Source organism: Equus quagga, chromosome 2 (assembly GCF_021613505.1).
Source record: "Equus quagga isolate Etosha38 chromosome 2, UCLA_HA_Equagga_1.0, whole genome shotgun sequence".
Taxonomy (NCBI): Eukaryota; Metazoa; Chordata; class Mammalia; order Perissodactyla; family Equidae; genus Equus; species Equus quagga.
Genome location: NC_060268.1, coordinates 167,785,157 through 167,807,515, shown reverse-complemented (window position 1 = coordinate 167,807,515; position 22,359 = coordinate 167,785,157). Strand labels below are relative to the sequence as shown.

Below are 22,359 nucleotides of genomic sequence, written 5' to 3'. Positions count from 1 at the left end.
TTTTTTTTACATTCTCATGGTAAAAAAAAACAACTCAACACAGAGGATATGAAAAAAAAGTAAAGTCCTTCTGCACAGAAGGAAGTGTATTACGAGCTTATGTTTTTTTTCCAAGAAATGTTCTATTTATATACAAGCATGTCTGCGAATACACATATACCCTATTCTTTACTATTTTTCTGTGAATGAATTTATGCTGTGTGTAGTGTTCTACAGCTTGCTGTTTTTTTTTTTTTTTACTTAATCTATTTTGGACATCTTTCCATGTCAGCATGCAGATTTGCTTTATTTTTAACAGCACATAGTATTCCATTATTGACTATACTGTAATTAATTTAATTAGTCCTTCATTAATGTCCATAGAAGCTATTTTCAGTTTTGTTGTTACAAAAATGCTACGGGGAATGAGGATATATTTTTCAGGGAATACATGCGTGCACGCGCGCACACACACACACACACACACACACACTGTTTTGCAAATTTATTTCTAGAATAAAATCTTAGACATGAAATTGCTGGATCTAAAGCTATGTTAATAATGCCCACTGACCAAAGATCAGCAGAAGCACACCTATAGTCAAAAAAAGCCGAGTTCACTTAAACTGCAGCAAGGGAGAAAACCAGAGGAGTAGTGAGCCATCTCGGGATGGCATTTGAAGGAAGTTTTACAGGGTTTGAGCTTGTGCTGGATAGTTTTAGGGAGGATTCAGGGGAATGGGAGCAGTTCTGGGTTGGGTGTTGTCAGGAAGCAGGAGTCAGTCAGTGACTGCGTGTCTCACTCAGTTTTTCCAGGATGAGACAGAGTTCACGTTGGGCTAGAAGTGTCATTAGTAAGGACCAGCCGTCGTGGATGTGCTCAGAAGAGGGGGTATTGAATCATTTTGTGTACCGAATGGCCACTGAGTGGCCTTGTCTGGACATAGCTTTATTCCATGAGTGTTTTTCGTGATCAGTTGGGGAAATCATGGCCAACCTGCCACCTGCTTTCTTTTACTTTCTCAGGTACATTGATCTTAAATGTTTGTAGATGTTTATGTTTCTTTCCAAAAAGGTTGCACCAATTTACATTCTTCTGGGTTTTTTTAAATACTCAACTTCCCTAACAATGAGGTACTTAATAATCAGAATAATAATGGCAATTATAATAACAGATGTTTATGGAGCCAATTCCTATGTGCCAAGCACCGTGCTAAATCCGTGATTTTTATTGAATCCTGGTTCCCATATGAGGAAACCGAGGCTGAGAAAGGGGAGAGGTAGCCTGGGCCATGTGGCTGGCCAATGAAGCGTGGAGCTGGGGCTCAGAACTGGGCCATCTCATTCCAGGGCCCACGCTTTTCACAGGAAGAAACCCTTTCTCCTTTATCTGCTTCACAGGAGGCTGCCAAGGAGAATTTAAAGCTAAGGAATTAGGAGCCATTTAATTGATGATCACAAATCTTGGAAAGTCTGGTCTAGGTTGATAAGGAAGGAGAGTCCTGTTTACAAAAATGAGATTTATGGACAGCATTCCAGAAATCACATATATAGTGTGATATGTGGCCTCCAGCAGGAGGTGCTTAGCTGCTCACATGTGCCCTCAATTAATAAAGGCCTATGAGCAGGTTCTTAAAATCACAGCCAAGACACTATAATTAAATATTCTCTGGGCCAGCTGGAGCTCAGAGGGTATTTAAATAAACCCCAAGGAAATAAACAGATGAAGAACATCCATCCCCTTGGATCTACCGAGGTTCATGAAGTTTCCGTGCTGTGTGAGAATGGGGTCTGTGAGACAACCGGGAAAAATTTTGTAAAGGGAAAGAAAACGGAATGAAATGGTGCTTAAGTAAATATTTATTGAGCTTGTGATGGTTTTACTCTGGGGTTCAGAGCCGGCCTGCATGACTGGATTTAGCAAAACAAACATGTAGTAACTGCTGGCTGCTGCTCTTTTCCAGATTGTGCTGGCTGCGGAAGAGATATCAAGAACGGGCAGGCGCTGCTGGCGCTGGAAAAGCAGTGGCACTTGGGGTGCTTTAAATGCAAGTCCTGCGGGAAGGTCCTCACCGGGGAGTACATCAGCAAGTAAGAGGGGCCAGGGCTGCGCGGATCCTTCACGCAGGGATGGGGCCCGTGGCTGCCTGTACTGTAGGCCCTGCTCTGGGGGACCCCTCCCCCTCCAGTCAGACGTAAGGAAAGACATTCACAGCCCGCAATCCATATTAACTTCTACTATAAAACTTTAGTTTTTGTAAACTTTTTGAAAAGAATTTTGTTCTTCTGTTGCCCTAGTTTGCCTACTATAAATTTAACAAAATGTTGATCGTCGTCTACTTGAACTGTTAATGAAAGTGACATAATGTTATACTGTAGGTTGTAACTAATTAAGCATTTAATAGTTTTACTTCTGCTAATTTTTTTTTTCCTATTTGGAACTAGTGACCCTTTGTCTTCCTTCCAGGTCTTGAACATATTTGTAGACCCCTCCCCAAAAAAACACACAGGGTCTAGGCCCTGAGCCCAATAAGACCAATGCACAAAACAACGGCTAGGGAATGGGTTGGTGTTAGAGTCAGATGCTCGTGGGGATAAAAGTTAGAGTAAGTGAAGTATTTTTTTTTTAATGTAGCCTGGAGAAACTAGTTACAGTGGTTACCTTTTGAGTTAAGGAGGAAAGAATGAGCATGGGTGGGGGGGCATCTAGTGACAATGAGGGAAAATTGTCTGTGATACTTTTTTCTTTTTTCTTTTTTTTGGTGAGGAAGATTTGCCCTGACCTAACATCTATTACCAATCTTCTTCTTTTTGCTTGAGGAAGATTGTCACTGAGCTAACATCGGTGCCAGTCTTCCTCTATTTTATATGTGGTGCTGCCACAGCATGGCTTGATGGGTGGTGCTAGGTCTGCACCCAGGATCTGAACCTGCGAACCCAAGGCTGCCAAAGCAGAGGGCACGAACTTAACCACTAGACCACCGGGCTAGCCCCTGCAATACATTTTTTTATGCTTTAGAAAATGTTCTCAGGACATCCCGGTGGTGTAGCAGTTAAGTTTGCACACTCCGCTTTGGCAGCCCAGGGTTCACCTCTTCAGATCCCAGGCTCAGACCTACACACTGCCTGTCAAGCCATGCTGTGGTGGCATCCCAGACAAAATAGAGGAAGATTGGCACAGATGTTAGCTCAGCAACAATATTCCTCAAAAAAATAAATAAATAAAAAGTGTCCTCCAACCAGGTGAATACATTGCCTACTCAAAAAAATTAAAGGAATTTAACTTAAGAATATAGTGAAACAAAGGAAAAAAGCAGCTTGGGCCCCAGCCCCTAGAAATCCAATTCTGTAGGTCTGGGGTGATGCTGAAACACCTGTGTTAGAAAGGGAGCACTCACAGGTGGTTCTGACGCACAGCCAAAGTAACATGAGAAAAACGCCCAGCTTTTGACTAACACAGAAGGCTGCGCAGTGGTCAGTAACGGGCGTCTAGAGTGGTGCTCTGCCACCTGTCCAGCAACAACACACGTAGGAGGTGGTATTTTTCCTGTGCTCTGAGGTAGATGAAGGAAGGGCGGGAGCTGGATGAGAAGGCCCTGGGCCCCTCAGGCCTCCCAAGGGCTGAGGAGACGGTGTCCCGGGCTTGAGAAGGCAGTGGGGGGAAGGTGGTGGTGGGGCCTCCTCAGAGGAAGACGGACACCCGAGAGCGCGTCTGACGCCCACGTGGCTGGTAGTGAACAGGAGTGATGCCGGGTTGTGCTAGTTAGGTCTGAGACACGCGTGGACTCAGCAGTGGGCATCGTGTGGTGATTCGGCTGTCACCTCTGTGTGACCCAGAGAACCACGGCGCTCCCCGGATCGCTTGGTTTCATGGGTTTTGATCATGTCTGAGTGGATCTCCAGGCACGTGAATGCCGGGGATCAGAGAAGCACGTTCCATGACCATTCTGTGGGAAAGGGCTCCCAGAAATGTGGTTTGGGGTCTTCCCCACCCCTCGGCCTCCTCTCAGGAGCTGACCCCTCTTCTGTCCTGCAGGGACGGCGCTCCGTATTGTGAGAAGGACTACCAGGGGCTCTTTGGGGTGAGATGTGAAGCCTGTCATCAGTTTATCACAGGGAAGGTGCTGGAGGTAAGTGACAGACGGGCTCCCCTCAAAGCCAGTCATTTCCTCAAAGGCCCTCATAAACACACAGCCTCGTCTTCCATTTTTTTCCTCACAGAGAGAAAAGAAAGTCGTTGCAGATGACTGATCTCTTAGAGAATGAATGTGTTGTACTGTCTTCACAGGCAGTTTCTACTAAATGTGCATGCGGAAATTGGCATGATGGAGAATTTGAAGGAAAAAAATGATAAAGGCTCTATTAGGAATTATGTAGAAGGGAGGGTTATATTAGACTGTTCTCATTTTTAGAAGTTAGAAAAAGAGGAAATGAAGAGCATGTTAGAGCCACAGGTATATGTGTGCACGTGTGTCTATGCACACGTGTATGTGTGTCTGCACGTGGATGTGTCCATGTCCGTGTGTGTCCATGTACACTTGAGTGTGGGAGTGTACGTGTGTGCACGCGTGCGGGTCCACGTGGGAGTGTGCGTCTACGTGTGTGTGCTCTTGCGTCCCGTGAGCACCTGTGGGAGAGTACAGACTCGGGGAGCAGAGGCTCAGAATTGAAGCTGAGAAAAGAAACGGCGTGTGAAGAGTGAAGGTGTAGACTTCCCCACCCTTAGAAAACCACATCCTGCGTGACCCAGAACCCCCTGGGGGCGAGGCTGAGCCTGTCAAGGTAGGGTGTGACTACCTTGCACTGGAGAGCTTGGTTCCTGCTTTCTCAGCAGTGGCCCCACCAGCTTCTGCCTCTGGGCTGAGCCAGGCTCCTCCTGGGCTCGAGGCCATCGTGGAATTACGGGGCCAGAGTTCACAGCGACTGCCCCACTTCTTACAGCCCGTGGGGAGTTAACCAGTTCCGATGGAAAAAGTAAAGGTTGCCTCATACCCATCCCACAGTTCAGGGTGGAGAATGTGTACCGAGCAGACGTGAGTCAGGACACCCAGCAGCTGGCAAGGCGACGGACTGGTCCTGCAGCTTGTCACATCCCTTCGGCAGACACAAGGACACTGAGTCCACATGACCACCTTCAAACTTCCCAGCAGGGTGTGTTTCAGTGACACCTGACGTAAATCTGAGAGGCCCCAAGGTGTCTCTGGATGGCCTCCGTGGGATTTCACAGCAAGGTCCAGCGTGGCTTTATCCCACAGCAAGCTCTGCGATGCCACAGAGAGGTCACTGTTGGCTCTGCTGGGACCTAGTGCAGCTAGTTGGACTTGAGGGATAAGGAAATGAGTGTTGTCAATGCAGTTGCCTCTTACCCAGGGGAAGGGTGTTCCAGAGAGAGGGAGCAGCATCTGCAGAGGCTCAGAGGCAAGGAAAAGCACAGCACACGCAAGAAACAAAAAGTCAGTCGGGCAGGATTGCAGGTGGGAGAGATGATGCTGGAGCAGTGGGGAGGGGCCAGAGCGTGAGGACCTCAAAGGTCACATTTAGGAGCTTGGGCATTATCCTAAGAGCAGTGGGAAGTGATTGTAGCTGGAGTATCATGTGATTGGGTCAGATTGTTGTGAAGAGAATGGATGGGAGTACTCAAATATGTGTCCACCCATGTTCACAGCAGCTCCATTCACAACAGCCAAAAGGTGGAAACAACCCAAGTGTGCATGCATGCATGGATGGATGGATGGAAAAATAAAATACAGTATATACGGACGACGGAATATTATTCAGCCTTAAAAAGGAGGGGATTCTGGCACATGCTACAGCATGGACGAACCTTGAAAACATTATGCTAGATGGAAGAAGCCAGTCACAAGAGGCCACAAACTGTATGATTCCATTTAAATGAAATATCTAGAATAGGTAAATCCTTATAAACAGAAAGCAGATTGGCAGTTGCCTAAAGTTGCGGGGCAGGGAAAATGGGGAGTAACTGCTTACTGGTACTCAGCTAGGGTGATAAAAATGTTTTGGAACTAGTTAGAGGTAGGGGATGCACAACATTGTGAATGTCCTAAATGCCATGGAACTGTTCACTTTAAAATAGTTTGGGGCCAGCCCGGTGGTGCAGCGGTTAAGTGCGCACGTTCTGCTTATTGGCGGCCTGGGGTTCACTGGTGAGGATGTGGCACCGCTCGTCAAGCCATGCTGTGGTAGGCATCCCATGTATAAAGTAGAGGAAGATGGGCACGGATGTTAGCTCAGGGCCAGTCTTCCTCAGCAAAAAGAGGAGGATTGGCAGCAGTTAGCTCAGGGCTAATCTTCCTAAAAAAATAAAATAAAATGGTGAATTTTATGTTATGTGAATTCAAATTTTTAAATGAATGGAAAAGGGGTGAGTTTGGAGACAAGGAGGCCAGTTAGGAGACGACTACAGAACTCTGGACACAAAACAGCGGTGGCACTGGCTGGAGGGAAACCTGGGAATTGGACCCCCCGCATCCTCCCCACACACGCACAGTATGGGTGTGAGGAGGAGTTTTCATGGTCTTTCCAGTAAAGCTCTAATGGTCAGCCTAAGTATCTGTCAAGGCTGCGGTTTGGGCCCCGGGTGAAGCACATCCCCGGGAAAGCTATTGGAGAAGACGGATGTGACCCATCCAAAAGGAAGCGTGAAGTCCAGTGGTCACATCCCAAGACTCAAAGTACAGTGGAGGGTGCTCCCCCGCCTGTCCTCTGCATGTGTCCTTCATCCCTCCATGGAGCCCCACAGTGCTGCTCTCCAAAGGAGCTGAGGGGTCCCGACAGCATTTCCTGTGGGGTTCCCGAGTTCCGTCTGCTGCATGAGACTGAAATAAACCTGTTGAGTTGGGAGCAATTGGGAAATTTCATTTTAAAACAACGATAATAAAACACCAGAACCATTTCCCAGGTGTTCAGCTGTAGGAAGAGACAGAACACAGCCCCTGGATTTGAGGCAGCCACGTTCTCAGAAGGTGTGGATCAAAACAGCTGCCTCCTCAGTCCACATCTGGAACTGTATTCCCCCAAAAGAGTTGGCAAGGCAAAAGGGCTGGGGGCCGGGGGCAGTGTTGATTCCCTTCAGATTTAGTTCAACAGCTGTGGGAAGGAACGTCTACAATAAAACTAGATCCACGAATGTGCCATTTTGAAGAAACATCTGCTTACTCTGGCTTCTCCCTGAAGGCCTGAGTATTTCAGTGTTTGCTGCGGCTGCAAGGGACTCTCACCAGATTGCCTTCAGGTCTCAGCGAGGGCTGCTTAGAAGGCGGAAGGCTTGGACGCGGTCCACACTATGCCTTCAGAGTTGGGCCTTCTGGGAGCAGTTTGCAGTAGGGTTGTTGGTAGATTCAAGATCCACCCAGCAGGCATGCCGTCCTCCTCAGATGGGTGTGTGATCTAGAAAAATGTCCTGCACAGTTAGCACTCTGACACGTGACAGCTCATGAGTCAGTTTGGCTTGATTACCCATATAAAACAGGACTGGTCTCCACATTCCGCCTTCCTCCCTCTGCCTTTCATTCTCTGACTCCGTCATTGGTGAAACATTGTGGATTTGTTGTAAATACTGTAATCCTTGCTTTTTGGTTTTTTCCCCCAATTTTTAAAATTGTGGTAAAATCTGTGTAACGTAAACTTTACCATCTTAACCATTTTTAAGCAAACAGTTCAGTGTATTGAATACATTCGTAATGTGAAACCATCAGCACCATCCGTCTCCATAAGTCTTTATATCCTGTAGAACTGAAACCCTGTACTCATTGAACAGTAACTCCCCATTCCTCTCTCCCCACAGCCCCTGGCAATGACCATTCTACTTTCTGTCTCTATGACTTTGACTTCTCTAAGTATCTCATATAAGTGGAATCATAAAGTATTTAGGGTTTTCTGTGACTGGCTTATTTCTCTTACTATAAAGTCCTCAAGATTCATCCATGTTATAGCATGGACCAGCATTTCCTTCCTTTTTAAGGCTGAATAATATTCCATTGTATGGATATACCACATTGTACTTCTCCATTCTGTGATCTTTGATTTTTTTCTAGTTGTTTTTTCTGATTGATTTCATCCGTAGAGATGGTAAATTTGTTCGTTTCCTGTATCTGCTGTAACAGTGGTGGCATAAAACAGCAGAAACCTATTGTCTCACAGTTCTGGAAGCCGGAAGTCCAAAATCAAGATGTTGGCAGGGCCGTGCTCCCTCCAAAAGGCTCTAGGGGAAAACCCTTCCTTGCCTCTCCCAGCTTCTGGTGGCTGCGGCTGCGTAGCCCTGATCTCTGCCTCCACCTTCACATGGCCTTCCTCTCTGTGTCCTCTCTCTCTGTCAAACCTTCCTCTGCCTTTTTCTTAGAAGGACACTTGTCATTGGATTTAGGGCCTACCCAGATCATCCAGGATGATCTCCTCATCTCAAGATTCTTCTCTTAATTACATCTGCAAAGACTCTCTTTCCAGACATTCACAGCTTCCAAAGATTTGACGTGGACATCTCTTTTGGGGAGCCACCATTCAACCCCCTCCAGTAAACCTGGGAACTTACGTCATCCCAATGAGGGCTGGAGCTCCGGTGTGGTTTTAATTGAACCCTCAGTAAGCATTGGGGGTGCCCTAAGGCCACTTCTCTGAGTGTGGTTTCACCTGAGATGCCATCAGACGCCTGAGGGAACTTTGAGAAGGAGAAAGGTCACTGGGCAATGATCAAGAAGCTCCAGGCTCAGCTACGTCATGAATTCCCGAGTCATTTTTGACAGGTCCTTCAGCCTCTCTGAGACTATCTTCATTTCACAGGTAAAGGGAGAGGCTTGTAACCTCTGAAACTCCATCCTGCTCTAAAATTGCATCTCCCTCTGCGATTCCTTAGTAGTTGTAAACCCCACCCATCACATCAGCTTGAAGCTGTTGGGGTGGGGGGGGGGGGAGAGCTTCTTGTGTTTTACTGAAAAGGGCCCCAGGTGACAGGGAATCTGGAACCTACTCTTGGCCCTTGGAACTCATCCTTGTGACCTTGGGCAACTCTCAACTTCATTGAGCCTCAGTTTTCTTTAAATACAAGCATTAAAAATAAATATGTAAATCCAATACTTGAACCGCTTAACTCCTAAAGTCTCTTTGGCTCTAAGGATCTGAGTTCAGTAATTCTCGTATCTTAGATCTAAGGGGTCAGAACCAGTAGTTTTTTTTTTCTGAAGAGATTTTCTGGAAACTGGCATGTAACACTCAGCATATAGCATACACTCCATTTGTAGCTTTATTTATCATTTGCTGGCTCTCAGTTTTGTTTTTGACAGCGAGATTCTCTTTTTAGAGAGATCGTGCTATAAATGGCACATCTTTAAAAGCTTATGCTAATTATCCTAGAAGCTCCTCAGGAGAGTTCTGAAGAGCTTTACAACCTGCCTCCTAATTGAGAAGTCCAGAAGCAAATTAGTGTGAGAGACTGGAGTTTTCCAATAGCCTTCTATTGGAAAATAGATCTCCACCTCTAAACTCTTCTCTGAAGCAAGCTTACCCCGGCCCCACCCCGACTCTACTCCCTTCTGCTTTAGCAGCCTCATGGTAACAGGAAGCTACATGAGACTTCAGACTTAGGTCACAGATGTCAGCAGATGTGGGGGGGGGGGTGCGGGGGAGCATCCTGTTGGTATGAATTCCCTTCCATCTGTAATGGAAGGTCCTAGGAGATCTCTGACTCCAGCAAACTTCCTTTCCTGGGTACAGGTTGTTACCTGCCAACTTCATGCAGAAAGAAAACAGCAACAAGATAGTTTTAAAGTGAAGGCAGCACAGAAAAAAAAAGCGAATGTCAAACAGAAGTCTTGAGGGTAAAGGAAAATGGTTTGTCCCCTCCGTGTTCCCCTGTGTCTTGGGCCAGTCCATGAGCAGGCCAAGGGTGGGCTTGATTTCTCGTAGTCTCTCAGCTCTCTTGCACAACTCCCTTCCCCAGGGGCTCTGTGTTTACTGAGCACTCCACTCATTCCTTCAGGATGAATGCTCTCATCCGTTGGCTCCCTCTGCAGACATTTCCTCCCTAGCAGGCACCTGCCAGACTGCACGCTGGAGCCCTCCTCTTCCTCTTGCATGCTCTTCTCTCAGAGACAAAGGAAACTTGTATCCCTGCCTTCTTACCCCGAGGAGGAAGGCGGGCTCTGCTTTCTTCCTTGGGTCTCATGGGCTTTCCCTCTCCTTTCTTCCTCACATCACCACACCCAGGAAATCAATCCTCCTTGTCTTTCCAGAAAGGCTGGTGGCACACGTCTTTATGTGGCGTGGTATTTACCGTGCCTCTTGTGCTCTCCGGGGAGAAATGTGTGATGGTGTGTGCAACTACTTGTATACCACAGGATGTCAGAGAGAGACCCTCCAATGCAGCACATGCCAAATCCTCCAGCCGCTTTAATGCCTTTCCCATCATACCTCCGGGGGCAACACTGTCCAGTCTTTATCTGTTCGCTTGGAAATGATGGACAAAGGACAGGGTTTAGACTTGCTTCAGTCTCCCTCCTGCTGAGCTCCTGCGGTGTAGGAAATGGAATCACAACGTGATTCAGCCAAATCCTTTTTCTTGATTCTCTGAAGGATTAAAAACGGGTAGCTTTGTTTTGTTCTACTTTTTGACTAAAACTGCTTTTTCTTAAAGCCCAGGGGCAAATATTTACAATGTTCCTGTGAAACTAATTCACGTTATAAATTGGAGGCCCTTGTCCTCGTCCTTCCTTTTGCTGTGGGTATTTTAAGCATGGCATGTTGGAATAGCCGTAAGCAGTGAGTCAGTCTTGTTCTGGCCGGCCTGTTATCTAGTGAGAGGAAACAGGTTATCCCATGGCACTTGCATAGCATATAATCTTTTTATGACCATCGAAGATGTAATTTGCAAAGGACAGGCTGAAATGCCAACCTCCCCTTTCTTGTTTTGTGTGTATCATATACATGCAAAGCAAGAGTAATAACCCGTGTTCACGCAGAAAACTAATTGCATTCTTCTCGTTCTCACTGTGCTCAGAGGAATTCATGCCTTCTTACACTTAATTGTGGACTCAAATATTTTTGAGGATCAGGAAAGGGAAAAGAATCGTGTGATCTTAGTAGTATTGGTTGAACTGGTCTGTGTCCTGGTGGACAGTGAACCACCTCAATATCCTGCTTTTGTATGATATTTTTAACATTTGCAAATGATCTCATAAATATTTAATTCTCACAAGAAGCCTGTAGAGTGGTCAAGGCAGTTACTACTGACCTCCATTTAGAGATGAGGCTGCTTAGCGCTGGGGACTCGGGGGCTAATTAGTAACAGAACCACAATTAGAAGCCAGGTCTCTCAGTTCTCAGAAGATAGGAACGCACAGACACACACACACATGCATGCACGCACGCACACTGCTTCATGATCCACCTGGCAGTCATCGTTGAAGAAAATGAGTAATTAGTTCGCCTCCCAAAATAACGTACTGAAGGACCAAAATTTACCATTCCTGGTGAAATGGGGAAAGTCTATCTCATTAGTGGCCTTGTTATATTTATTTTCAGGAGAATAAACATTTGCTGCTTGTTTGGTTTCCTTTTTAAAAGTATAAAATTTCACTGCAAGTCAGTGACCCTGCTCATAGAGTCTGTTCTATGCAGGCATATCTCATAGTGTCTTGTCTATGCAGTCATACTTCATAGTTTCTTGTCTCCTTTATTTATCTGTAGGCTCCGCAAGGGCACCTGGCATGACCTTGGGAGAATATTATAGATGGATGATGCTGTCTCAGGTTAGGGAGCACACTTTCTTCACAGAGCTGTAGTTTAGAACTCTTCAGAGCTCAGTGGATAGTCAAGAAGGTCCTGTGTGGGAGGACCAATGCAGGTACACCAGTTACCTTTCCTAATTTATATCTATAGCTTAACAATAAACTATAGAAATGGCCTCATTTTGAATATAAGTTAGACAAGATGTGGTATATCCATACAATGGGATATTATTCAGCAATAAAAAGGAATGAAGTACCGATGTGTGCTATAGCATGGATGAGCCTTGAAAATATGCTAAGTGAAAGAAGCCAGTCATAAAAGACCACATGTTGTATGATTCCATTTATATGCAATGTCTAGAATAGGCAAACCCATAGAGATAGAAAGTAAATTAGTGGTTATCAAGGGCTGGGGGAAGGGAGAAATGACAGTTAATGGGCATGGGTTTCTTTTTGGGGTGATAAAAATGTTCTAGAATTAGATAATGGTGGATGATTGCACAACTCTGTGAATATACTAAAAACCACTGGATTTTATACTTTAAAAGGGTGATTATGGTATGTGGATTATATCTCAATTTAAATATATATATATATGTACCTACATATGTACATACACATCTGTCTGTCTTTGCAGAGATATACAGGTGATAGAGAGTTGGGATCCTGTTATTGTCAGTTTCCTTGTCTATAAAATGAGAATACTAATTGTGACCTCATAGAGATGCAGGATTATTAAAAAAAGACATGCAAAACCCCTGGCATAATTAGTCAGGTTGGCTCCCTCCCCTCTCTCCCTTTCTCTTCTTTCTTGAAGTCTTTGACAGTTTGACTTATTAGGTAGAAGAACAATGGGGAAAAGACAAGAATGAGGATTTAAGTCAATAAATGTCTTAATGCACGACTGTGTGCCAGGTTCTTTCCCTTTGTGGGCATTTAAACTTTTATTCTCTTGCATTGTGCAGAACCCTGCCCTTGATCATAGAGTGTGACTTGATTAGTATAAAATCTTTCCAGTGCAGGAAAGCAAACTCAAGTTTAACCAGCATATGGTTTATGATGTGTTGGTTGCAACATCTTATTTGTGAAGAATAACCTGATGCTAATATTTTGTCCTTTCCATCATTTACAGATTGAGAATTGACCCAGTAGGGCGTAAGCACCTTGACACGATACATAATTTGAGGAGAATCTGTCTGATTCACCCAGAGTTATTCAGTTTCTCATACATTAATGAAAAGAGGAAATGTGTTGCCAGGGTAGCAGAAGAGTTTGTTCACAAGGAGTAAAAATTTGATATTTATGAAAAAATCATTCCATTTCCTGTCAGCACAAATAGAAGGGCTTCCTTATCCGGAAATGACATTTTGAAAAGAATTTGTGTTTTGAGTTAAAATGGTGGTTTATTTTTCAGTGCTACTTAACTTTAGAGAGTTTAGCTTATTGCTGGTGAAATGTGTGTGTGTGCTGGCAGGAAAGGGGGTGACAGTTGAAAAAGTGGTGGAATATGACTCTTCTAAAGAAATCAACAAGTAGTATTGAGCACATGCTGGTGGCCCAACATTGGGGGTGACAGAAGATAATGTAAGATTTAGGACTTGTAGATAAGATTTAGGACATAGATAAGATGTATATTTCTAAAAGTAATACACCTGTGGAGTGTCCAGGGGACCCCCAGGGCTCATGGGTGCCCAAGGCTATTGCAGTATCTTCAGTCTGAGGGGATTCTCAGTAAGGGTATTGAACTTTAGAAATGACTAGTCTCCAACAGCAGAGAGACAGCCTGTCTAGGCAGGTTACTGCCAAGCACAGTGAAGGGGTGGATCTCCTGGTCTGGACACAGAAGTGAAGACCCCTCAGGGTTATCGTTTCAACTCTCCAGGACCTAATACTTCCTGGGCCTCAGAAGGACTCGTGTGTTTGGTTTCTCATGGACCCAGAGCACCAATCCTTTGCCTTCCTGCTGTTCCCCACCTGCCTCCTTTCACGTCATCTTTTACTACGATAAACCTAAAAGGGATGATTATACCCCCTTCTTCTAAGTAATCAGTTCCAAGGTGCCTCACCTCCCCTCAGAGGTGACCTTCAATGAATTCCAAGGAAATTTTCCTGACCTTCTCTTGGTGGAGCAGAAGAAGAGTTCAATCTTTAGCAGTGTATCTCAGTACACAAAAAATAACTGGGGACCCACAGTAGTACGAGGGCCAAGGCAGAAGCACATACAGTAAATGCCCCAGGCTTAAGAGAGATTCTTGTCACTTATTACAGAAGAAGTCAGGTTTGGATCTTGAGGAATGGATAGTGATAGGCATGTGAAAGTGGGAAATTTATCTCCATTTGCTATTCTTATCGAAGTCATGGGTCACCTCTTTCCTACCTTGTTTGAGTCTTTGATTTTAAACATGTGATTTGGTCTTGCCATTTTGTTTAATTGCATACTCATAATGTGCTATTTTCCACTTCAAATCATTTTTGTAAGTAGTCAGTGTATAAATTTTAAAAATTGAAAAAATATTTTCTGTTACAGACTAGCATTATTTTAGTTTAATTTTGAGGTAAACTGGCTTTTGTGGGCTCGCCTGGACCCATTCTCCGTCTGAAAGATTTTCCCTATTAGAAAATGCTTCCCATCCACTTGGATCTGCCTACCTGGCCAATGGTGGATGGCAAGAGACCCAAATGGCTCTCTACACCCAGAACCAGCCTTTCTCTTGGAATCTGGATTGTGCCTCTGGTGGACGTTGTGACGTCCCTTTGGGTCTCAAGCAATCTTCTCTAGCCTCTGGATTCGTGACAACTCAGACAAAAAGCGGCGTCTCAAGCTACCTCTGCTCTGTTTTGTCCTAGTTCTTTTGTCCACTTAGCCTCTTTCAGTGAGCATGTGACTTGAGGTTATACGTTGAAAAATGGCACCATCCAAAGGTCACCAGGACAACTTCTACCCTGGGTACAGCTTTCTCTAGGTAAGGATATGAAACTTTCCGCCAGGCCCAGGAGATGATGAATGCTCAGAGGAAATGGGAGCATTTCATCCTCTTGGCCCCAAGCAATACTGCTGCCTGCTGCCCGTCCTACTAGGACAGACTTCCTCCTCTTTTGTTTTCCACCTGAACGTGCTTGCTTCCTGAACGTGCTTGCTTCCTGGACCTCATGGCTTCCCACCTTGTTAGGCATGTTATGCCAATTCCAGCAGATGGACCTGCTTAGAATTTGCCAGCTAGTCAGAAGGAGTGACAGTTAGGGCTGGTGCCCATCCTGCCCAGCAGAAACGAAGTGGTACAGTAATTCCTCCCCCAAAAGGACATTTTGGAGTAGCCTTGCAAAGGAAAACTGTTTATAAACTATCTATGTTCATGGCCCTGTGGCAAAACTCAAAGCTGCAAGCATCTTGGGAACATACATAGATAGAATCTGGAATTTTGGAGCTTGAAGTGGTCTTAGGCAAGGTGGGAGGGAAAGAAGAGTGATTACTGGAAAGAATTGATACAGCCAGACACTCCAGGAGGTGATTTCAATAGCTACGCTTGGAGCTGAGTAGTTAGCAAGTTGCCTAAACTCTCTGAGCCTCAGCTGCACAATAATGCTTACCTCTTAAAGGCTTAAATCAGATAGTAAATGAGCCGTCTGGGACAGGCCCTGACATGCAGTGCTTCAAGAATTTTTTTCCATTTCCTTCATTTGTAAATGAAGAAACAGATTTTGTAAAAGCCCAATATTTTGAATGAGCTCACAACTTCCTGTTTGAATGAAGGAGTCAGGCTCACCCCTATCTATTTACTTTCTGATGTAGTTGTGTGATTATTTCAGATGGACAGGTTAACAATCGTGTGAACAGTCATGTTGATGCTTTGGTTTGAAAATTTCTTAAATCACTTTACTTTAGATAGAGTCATGTGGAGATACATTCTGAGAAATGTGTTCTGGGAAATGCATCGTTGTGTGATTTTTTTGTTGTGCAAACATCATAGACTATACTTACACAAATCTAGATGGCATAGCCTACTACACACTAGGCTACATGGTACCAATCGTATGGGACCACTGTCTTATATGCAGTCCAATGTTGACGGAAATGTCATTATGCAGTGAGTGACTGTATTCACATGCATTTATGCCCATAAATTCAATCTACCATTGCTTCAGCAAGTATTTTCTGTTACTTTTTACCAGGCATCTAGCAGTTGCCAAATACAGATTTGTTGAAAAATTATTATTTTTCCCCATTATGAATTTTTGCCATGGGCTTGAACCAAAACCATTAAAGATTCCACATACTCTTTGGGCGTAAATTCTCGCCACCCTGTTAAATACCTGTTCCTTTCACTCACATGTGAAGTGAATGCCCACCTGCCTTTCTCCTGTCTGTTAATGTCTCTCTTATTGCATCCACCTGAGTATGATCTGTGTGAGCATGAACTCTGGAGGATTCATGCTATTCTGTTTCATTGTTCTGTATAAAGCCCAGCACACTTGCCCAGATGGGGCCTTCATCAGTATTTAAGGTGATGATGAAGAGGCCTCTTAGCCTCTATGGACTGTAAGAGCTCCTGTATCAGCTCCTTAATATAGCACTGAGTCCCTTTGGAACAGATTTGAACCAACTACCCCTGTGATTAGTAACACCTTTATTTACATACCTTACAATTCTCCCAGGTTAAGTGTGTAATTCAGTGATCTTTAGTAAATTTACAGAGTTGTGCAACCATCATCTCATTCCAATTTTAGAACATTTCCATCACCTCAAGCAGATCCCTGTGCCCATCCTTTGGTTCTTTACTTTTCACTTTCTTTCACCAAATCCTGTCCATACGAATGTACAGAGGCAGGAGGACAGGAAAGGCATCTCATAGTGCTCAGCAAGGGCTTCCCAACCAGGCGAGTTTCTTGAACCTCTTGACTCCACATGGTGTTGGTTCTTGGCTCTTTTCATTTGGAAACTCACAAATTTGGAAATTTGCTTGGTAAATTTGAAGATGAACCGTCCTCTTTCTCCCCATCCTAGAAGACATAGAGGTGGTTAAATAAATAAAATCTGACAGAGGAGCCGGTATTCCAAATATGGGAGAGAAGGAAGAGGATGAAGTCTGTAGAGCAATGACACCAGTTCCAACGCTCCGGTCAGTACTTCTAGCTGTGTGACTGGAAGCCTGATTGAGTTTCCCTATTTCCTTTATGAGGAGGACTCCTTCACTTCTCTGACAGATAGTTGACTGCCTGCTAATATCCCAAACATAAGTTCTGAGGTCACAGAGGTCAAAGGTACAGCCCCTAACTGCCTCAGTTTTACAGTCCAAGGCTGGGTTCCTAAAACTGCCATACATAAGAATTGCCTGGACATCTTGTTTAAAGTATGGCTTCCGAGGCCTCACCCAGGGATTCTACTTCAGGGGGTCCACGCTGGAGCCTGGAGATCTGCGTGTTAACACACCACCCTACTCTGGGTGATTGCGGTAGGGGTGGGAGGCTGCAGATCACACTGGAGAAACTGGCCCTGCAAGGGTGTGGTGAAGGAACATTCACAGAGGCTTTGACGCCTCAGAAGAAAAACACACCAGAAATGTAGTTAACCCTCTGTAATTATTATAATGTGCAATCCAGTGGCTTCCTCTTCCTTTTAGAAGCACTGCTTTGTTGCTAAAAACCTTAACATTTCTTCAACAATGTTTGGGATTGCTTCCAAACCAGCTTAGAGAGATTCCACACACACACAAAGGGTCTTTTATTAGCTGATCTTTATGGGCAAATAATCTCCATGAAAAATTTCCCTAAATCACTTTAGTCTTGTTAAAAATGACAAGAGTTGTAACAGAATCTTGCCCTAGTCCTATGAAAGGAGAATATAAAAAGGTGCTGTGCTCTCACAGTAGAAGGTTTCTGACTCCTTCTCTCTCTTCACATGTATGAGAGCCTGTGGCTTCTCCTTCTGTCACTGGTTCACCTGGGATTTCTGCAGGCCGGTTTCGTTGACAATGAGGACATGTGTGTAAAGTGCCTGGAATGTAGGTATCTAATAATTTTTTGCTGCAATAAAAGAGCACAATACGAGCTGTACCAAAAATATGAATCAAGGAAGCTTGATAAGCAAAGTCTTTTTTGGGTCACATTTCCATGAAAAAATCTGAATGTGGAAATTCTGAAATACAAAAATTCTGAATAACAAATAGAAATCAAAATCCAGTTGCACTCCGTTTTATTGCACTTACATAAAGGATTCCATAATGTGTGCCTCAAAAGCAGTCACTTGGGAGGGAAGGCTGCCAGCTATTTGATAGCTGTGCTCAGTGGTACACCTTCCCATCATCTCAATCCATGGAAGAAACTTAAAAAGCATAAGACTCTGCTTTCACTGCAAGCCTCTGCCTCGAGGACAATTACTGTCAGATTTATGATGCAGACAGTTGTGAGTCAATGCAAAGAAATGGTACTTTCCCCACCTGCCTTGAAAAAAAAGAAAACCTACTCCCCTCCTGTTTTAGAAACATGGACTGGCCCGTAGTGGTTGGTGGTGTGTTTAACTAGTAAGTGCAGCGGGGAGAGGGCGGCGTGGGATCGCCTGCCCCGCTCTGCTCCTTTTTCGGGTGTGTGTCTCTCGAGATGCACATTTCCTTCGCTTAGAGCTGCAGAAGAGGAGCCCGCTTATAAACAGGGGAGGGCGGGGAGCCCCAGTCTGGTGAGCTGAGGTCGGGCTTTTACAAGCCTCTTCCCCGTGTTCTGACTTGAAACCCAGAGGAGTTCCCTGCTCAGCACAGCCAAGGAACGGAAGACAAGGAGCCCTGGCATAAGGTAAAGCAGACATTGCACGAGGTGTCCTGTGCTCTGCAGGGCAGACTGAAACCCCTGGCTTCCGTGGCGCCGTCGGCGACCCCAAGCCTCCTGCAGATGTGGTCTGCTGGATGCTGGCGACAGAGGCCACTTGCATTGGCCTGAAATATGTTTTAGTTAAACTTTTGTTTTTCTTATGATGCAAGATGAACTACGAAGCTTGTTTCATTGATACAGGACTGGAGTAAAGAGCAGGAAAGGCAGATTATTTTACTGAGAGTTAGAGTTTATTGACCTTTTAAAGAATATTTGTGGTTTTTTCAGGCTACTGCCCCCCAAATTGAGAGTGTGGTTTCCAGATTTGATTTGTTTTGTCTGTGGTTTGTAGAACTCTGTGGAATTTGTCTTTGAGATGAAAGGACTTTGGAGGCATATTTAGAGCGTTTGGTGGTAAAAGTGGTGCAGGGAATTGAGAAGATTATCTGCTACTATTAATGTGTGGCCTTTTTTTTTAAGACGTTCTCCAAGAATGGAAATGAGGAAGCAAACGTTCAGCGTTATTCATATTTCGTTACAGCTACAGGTTGAAAGAGCTTGATAATTGCCTCTTTTGCCATCTCTGGGCAGGAAATGAAAGAAATCTAGAGATTCTTGTCTTTCTCATGAAAATAGTTTTTCTAAAAACCTAGTTATTAAACCATACTCTAAAGTTTATTTTTTAGAAAAAAGTTCTGAAGTGTTCTGTGCTAGTGTTAAAGAAGGAATGAGACCAGAAAAGTCATCCAAATTTGAAAGAAATAGATTTATGATATGGGAAAGTTTAAAAAAAAAAGTGCATCTAGCCAAAAAAGCAGCAGGAGTGTGGTCGCTCTAGCAGCCTCCTCTCTCACTTAACTAGGATTGAGGATTTAAGAGAAAATTGAGTGTGTTTTCTCTGAGACAGTCTCATGAGGAATGTTAAGAGGATGTGAAGTTATTTAGATTATCCAAACAGGTTCTGACAAGTAAGTGAAAAATAACTAATTAAAATATAATTGTTGCCATTCTATAATGGATCAAAAGGCTTGTTGGGTCTCGATGTACTTACAGAATAGGTGAATTTGCCATGGCTCATTGGTATAAATTACTTTTGAGAAGCCTTTTTAAGACTAAGTGTGCGGCCCTACCAAGCCTCTCATTATAGCACTTGGAATACATGTTTTGACCAAAAGTTTTCAAGTGGGTTTTTTAGGCGTTTTCATGTGTCAGTGAGTTTAACCCATGCATCAGTGGCTTAGCCAGCTGGTTCAGGGAATAGCATATCATGACAACAGAGGTCTGCAGGGTTTGCCCTCCAACTAAATAATAGCTAATTTAAAAGGACGAAAAGTCAGAAGTACTCAGTACTGGCTTCCTAACTCTGTGGAGGGACAGCCGTGACTCTGCCTCCTGTAGACTGGGGTTTCTCAGCCTCAGCACCATGTGGGGGACTGTCCTGTGGGATATTTAGCAACATCCCTGGCCTGTACCCACCAGATGACAGTAGCTTTCCTCCCCTAGTTATGACAAACCAAATGTCTCTAGACACTGCCAAATGTTCCCTGCGAGGGAAAATCACCCCTGTTCAGAACCACTACTGTAGAGAAACCACTTTTGAGGCCTACTGCTGCTGAGGAGGGACGAGGAAGAGAGGGCTGTGAAGGAGGCCGGATCCCAAGGGAGGGTGGCTGAGTCAGGGGAGCAGTGACAGGACAAATATTTTGCCTTGATCATTTTGGGTTTTCTTTTTTTTTCAGTTGTATTGATTTTTGTTTGCTCTTTACAACTTTTAAAAAAGTTGTTTTATTGAGGTTATATTGGCTTATAACATTGTATAAGTTTCAGGCATATATTCTGTTTAGTTTTTGTTTGAAATCACATGCTGGGGTGTTGGGTGGGTGCATTAACTCTGTTCTGGATGCACATTCTTCTGCTCCTGGCCTCTCCCCTCGTGGTCCCTTGTGGGCCTTATTTGATATAGTGCGTTGGTTGCATGGTAATCAAACTTCTCTTAAGTTGAATCCTATCTTAAGTGCATTCCAGGAATGTACTATTTTTAAAAAGAGGAATCTCAAAGAATAGCCCATTTTATAAAGCAAATAATTACCCATAACTTATCAGGTCTGCAAATATAGGTTCTTTGATATGTGGGCTTTGAGTAAATCTGGGCACACCTAGTTCTTTTTTTCTTCTGGAACCTGCAGCTGAGTGCATCATAGATTCAATAAGATAAAAAGTGTACTAACCAGGGATTTGACCCAAAGGCCAGGCATTCCCAGCCGCCTTGTTTTTAAGAAAATTATCCAGTTAAAAGAAAGAACTTGTAGGTCATACGGGAGAAACACATCTCGTTTACTGTACGTGTCCTGTTTTGAAGCCTTAGAGGGTTGGCAGTGGCTGCTGGTAAATCAGAATGCTACTGCTCAAAAGAGCCCCCATTTCCTGAGCCAGCTATCAGGACAGGGTGTCCAGATGAGGCAGACAACTTAAAATGGGAACTTATCTTGGAATACGCAGGATGTAAGGAAAGGTAAAGAAGCAAAAGATGGTCTTAATGCTGTAACTCAGAGACTGACCCCGTCTGCATTTTTCTGAGCGGAGCCCCTGGTATGAGTCTGTGTGAACAAGAATGAGTCTAACCAGTACCTTAAGCTGCAGAGGCTTAAATAAGGCCTTGGGGGAAGGAGGCCCTAATGAAAGAGGAAGCAAACCCTGCTGCTTTTCTTGTTCACCAAACCCAGAATGTTTTTGGCAAATATGACTCTGTCCCTTCCTCAGCATTGCTGGCTCCCATTGAGGTTGTTTTTTGCTCATAAACATTAGATGAAGCAGACATGTTTGCTTACACTTAAGACTGCTTTTATCTTTCTCTACTGCTAAATAATCGTTCTGTTAGTCTGGGTTCTCTGCAGCTGGCTGCCTGCATCCGTGCTTATATCCGTATACCTTGTCCAAATAAACATACTTGAAAAGAGAGAGAAATGTGTTTTGCAAAGTTTAGGACATCCTCTAACAGAGTTTAAGCCCAGCTTTCTGCTTTGTTTTGGCAGCTTGTTTAGGATGCAAAGTGTATCTGGTTCTGGCAACAGATTAAAGAAGGTGTTGGTTCTTATATGACAAAGTCGAGGGCCTAGGGACTTGCGGGGGGTTGGGGGGGGGGGGGTGGGGGGGGGGGGGGGGGTAGATTTCCAGTCTTCTTTTGTATTTTTTTAAAGAGTTTCAAAGCATAAGGAAAAAAATGTGCTTGACTGGGTTTTTTGTGTTGAGTTTAAACCTCAGAAATGTAAAAACCTTATCTTGGCTTACACAGCCCACCCCCGACCTGGTCACCTACATCTCTCCCCCTCTTTCACTCCAGCCCCACCGGCCTTCTCTCTGTCCCTCAAGCACTCACTCTTTCCATGTGGGGGTCTTTGCACTTGCTGTTTCCCCTGCCTAGAACATTCTTCCCCCATCATTCAACCCGCCTGTTGCTCCTTGGAGACACCTCCCCTGATCACCTTGCTGAAGGTGCCTCCACCTACCCAGGCCCCAGGTCATCTTCTATCCCCTGGCCCAGTTTTATTTCTTCATGGCACCTTTCCCCCCACGGTCTGAAATTCTTCTGTTTGTATACATGTCTATTGTCTGTCATCCGATGCTAGAATGTAAACTTCCTGACAGGTGCTATCGTATCTCCAGGACCTAAAACATTATCTGACAGAAGGGCGGTGCTCAATAAATGGATGTGTGGATGGATAAATGAATGGATGAATGGGAAGGGAAGGAGAGGGAAAGGAAGGGTGGGCCGCCTGCTTAGTAAACTCCTCCTCTCTAAGTCAAACTAAGTGCTCCTCTTCTGTGATGCCTCCCTGAACCCCCA

General features: G+C 44.5%; 1 protein-coding gene across 20 annotated transcripts in view; it reads left to right on the top strand.

Annotated features, from left to right (window-relative positions):
- Positions 1-22,359, top strand: part of ABLIM1 (actin binding LIM protein 1) — a 290,842-nt gene that overhangs the window by 195,136 nt on the left and 73,347 nt on the right. For all 20 annotated transcript variants that reach the window (XR_006887430.1, XM_046652354.1, XM_046652363.1 and 17 more), the window contains exons 5-6: positions 1,944-2,070; positions 4,016-4,109. Coding sequence is in view for 19 of the 20 variants with exons in the window: in XM_046652354.1 (XP_046508310.1) it covers positions 1,944-2,070; positions 4,016-4,109 (221 nt within the window). In the remaining variant the exon portion in view is untranslated. The remainder of the gene's footprint in view (positions 1-1,943; positions 2,071-4,015; positions 4,110-22,359) is intronic.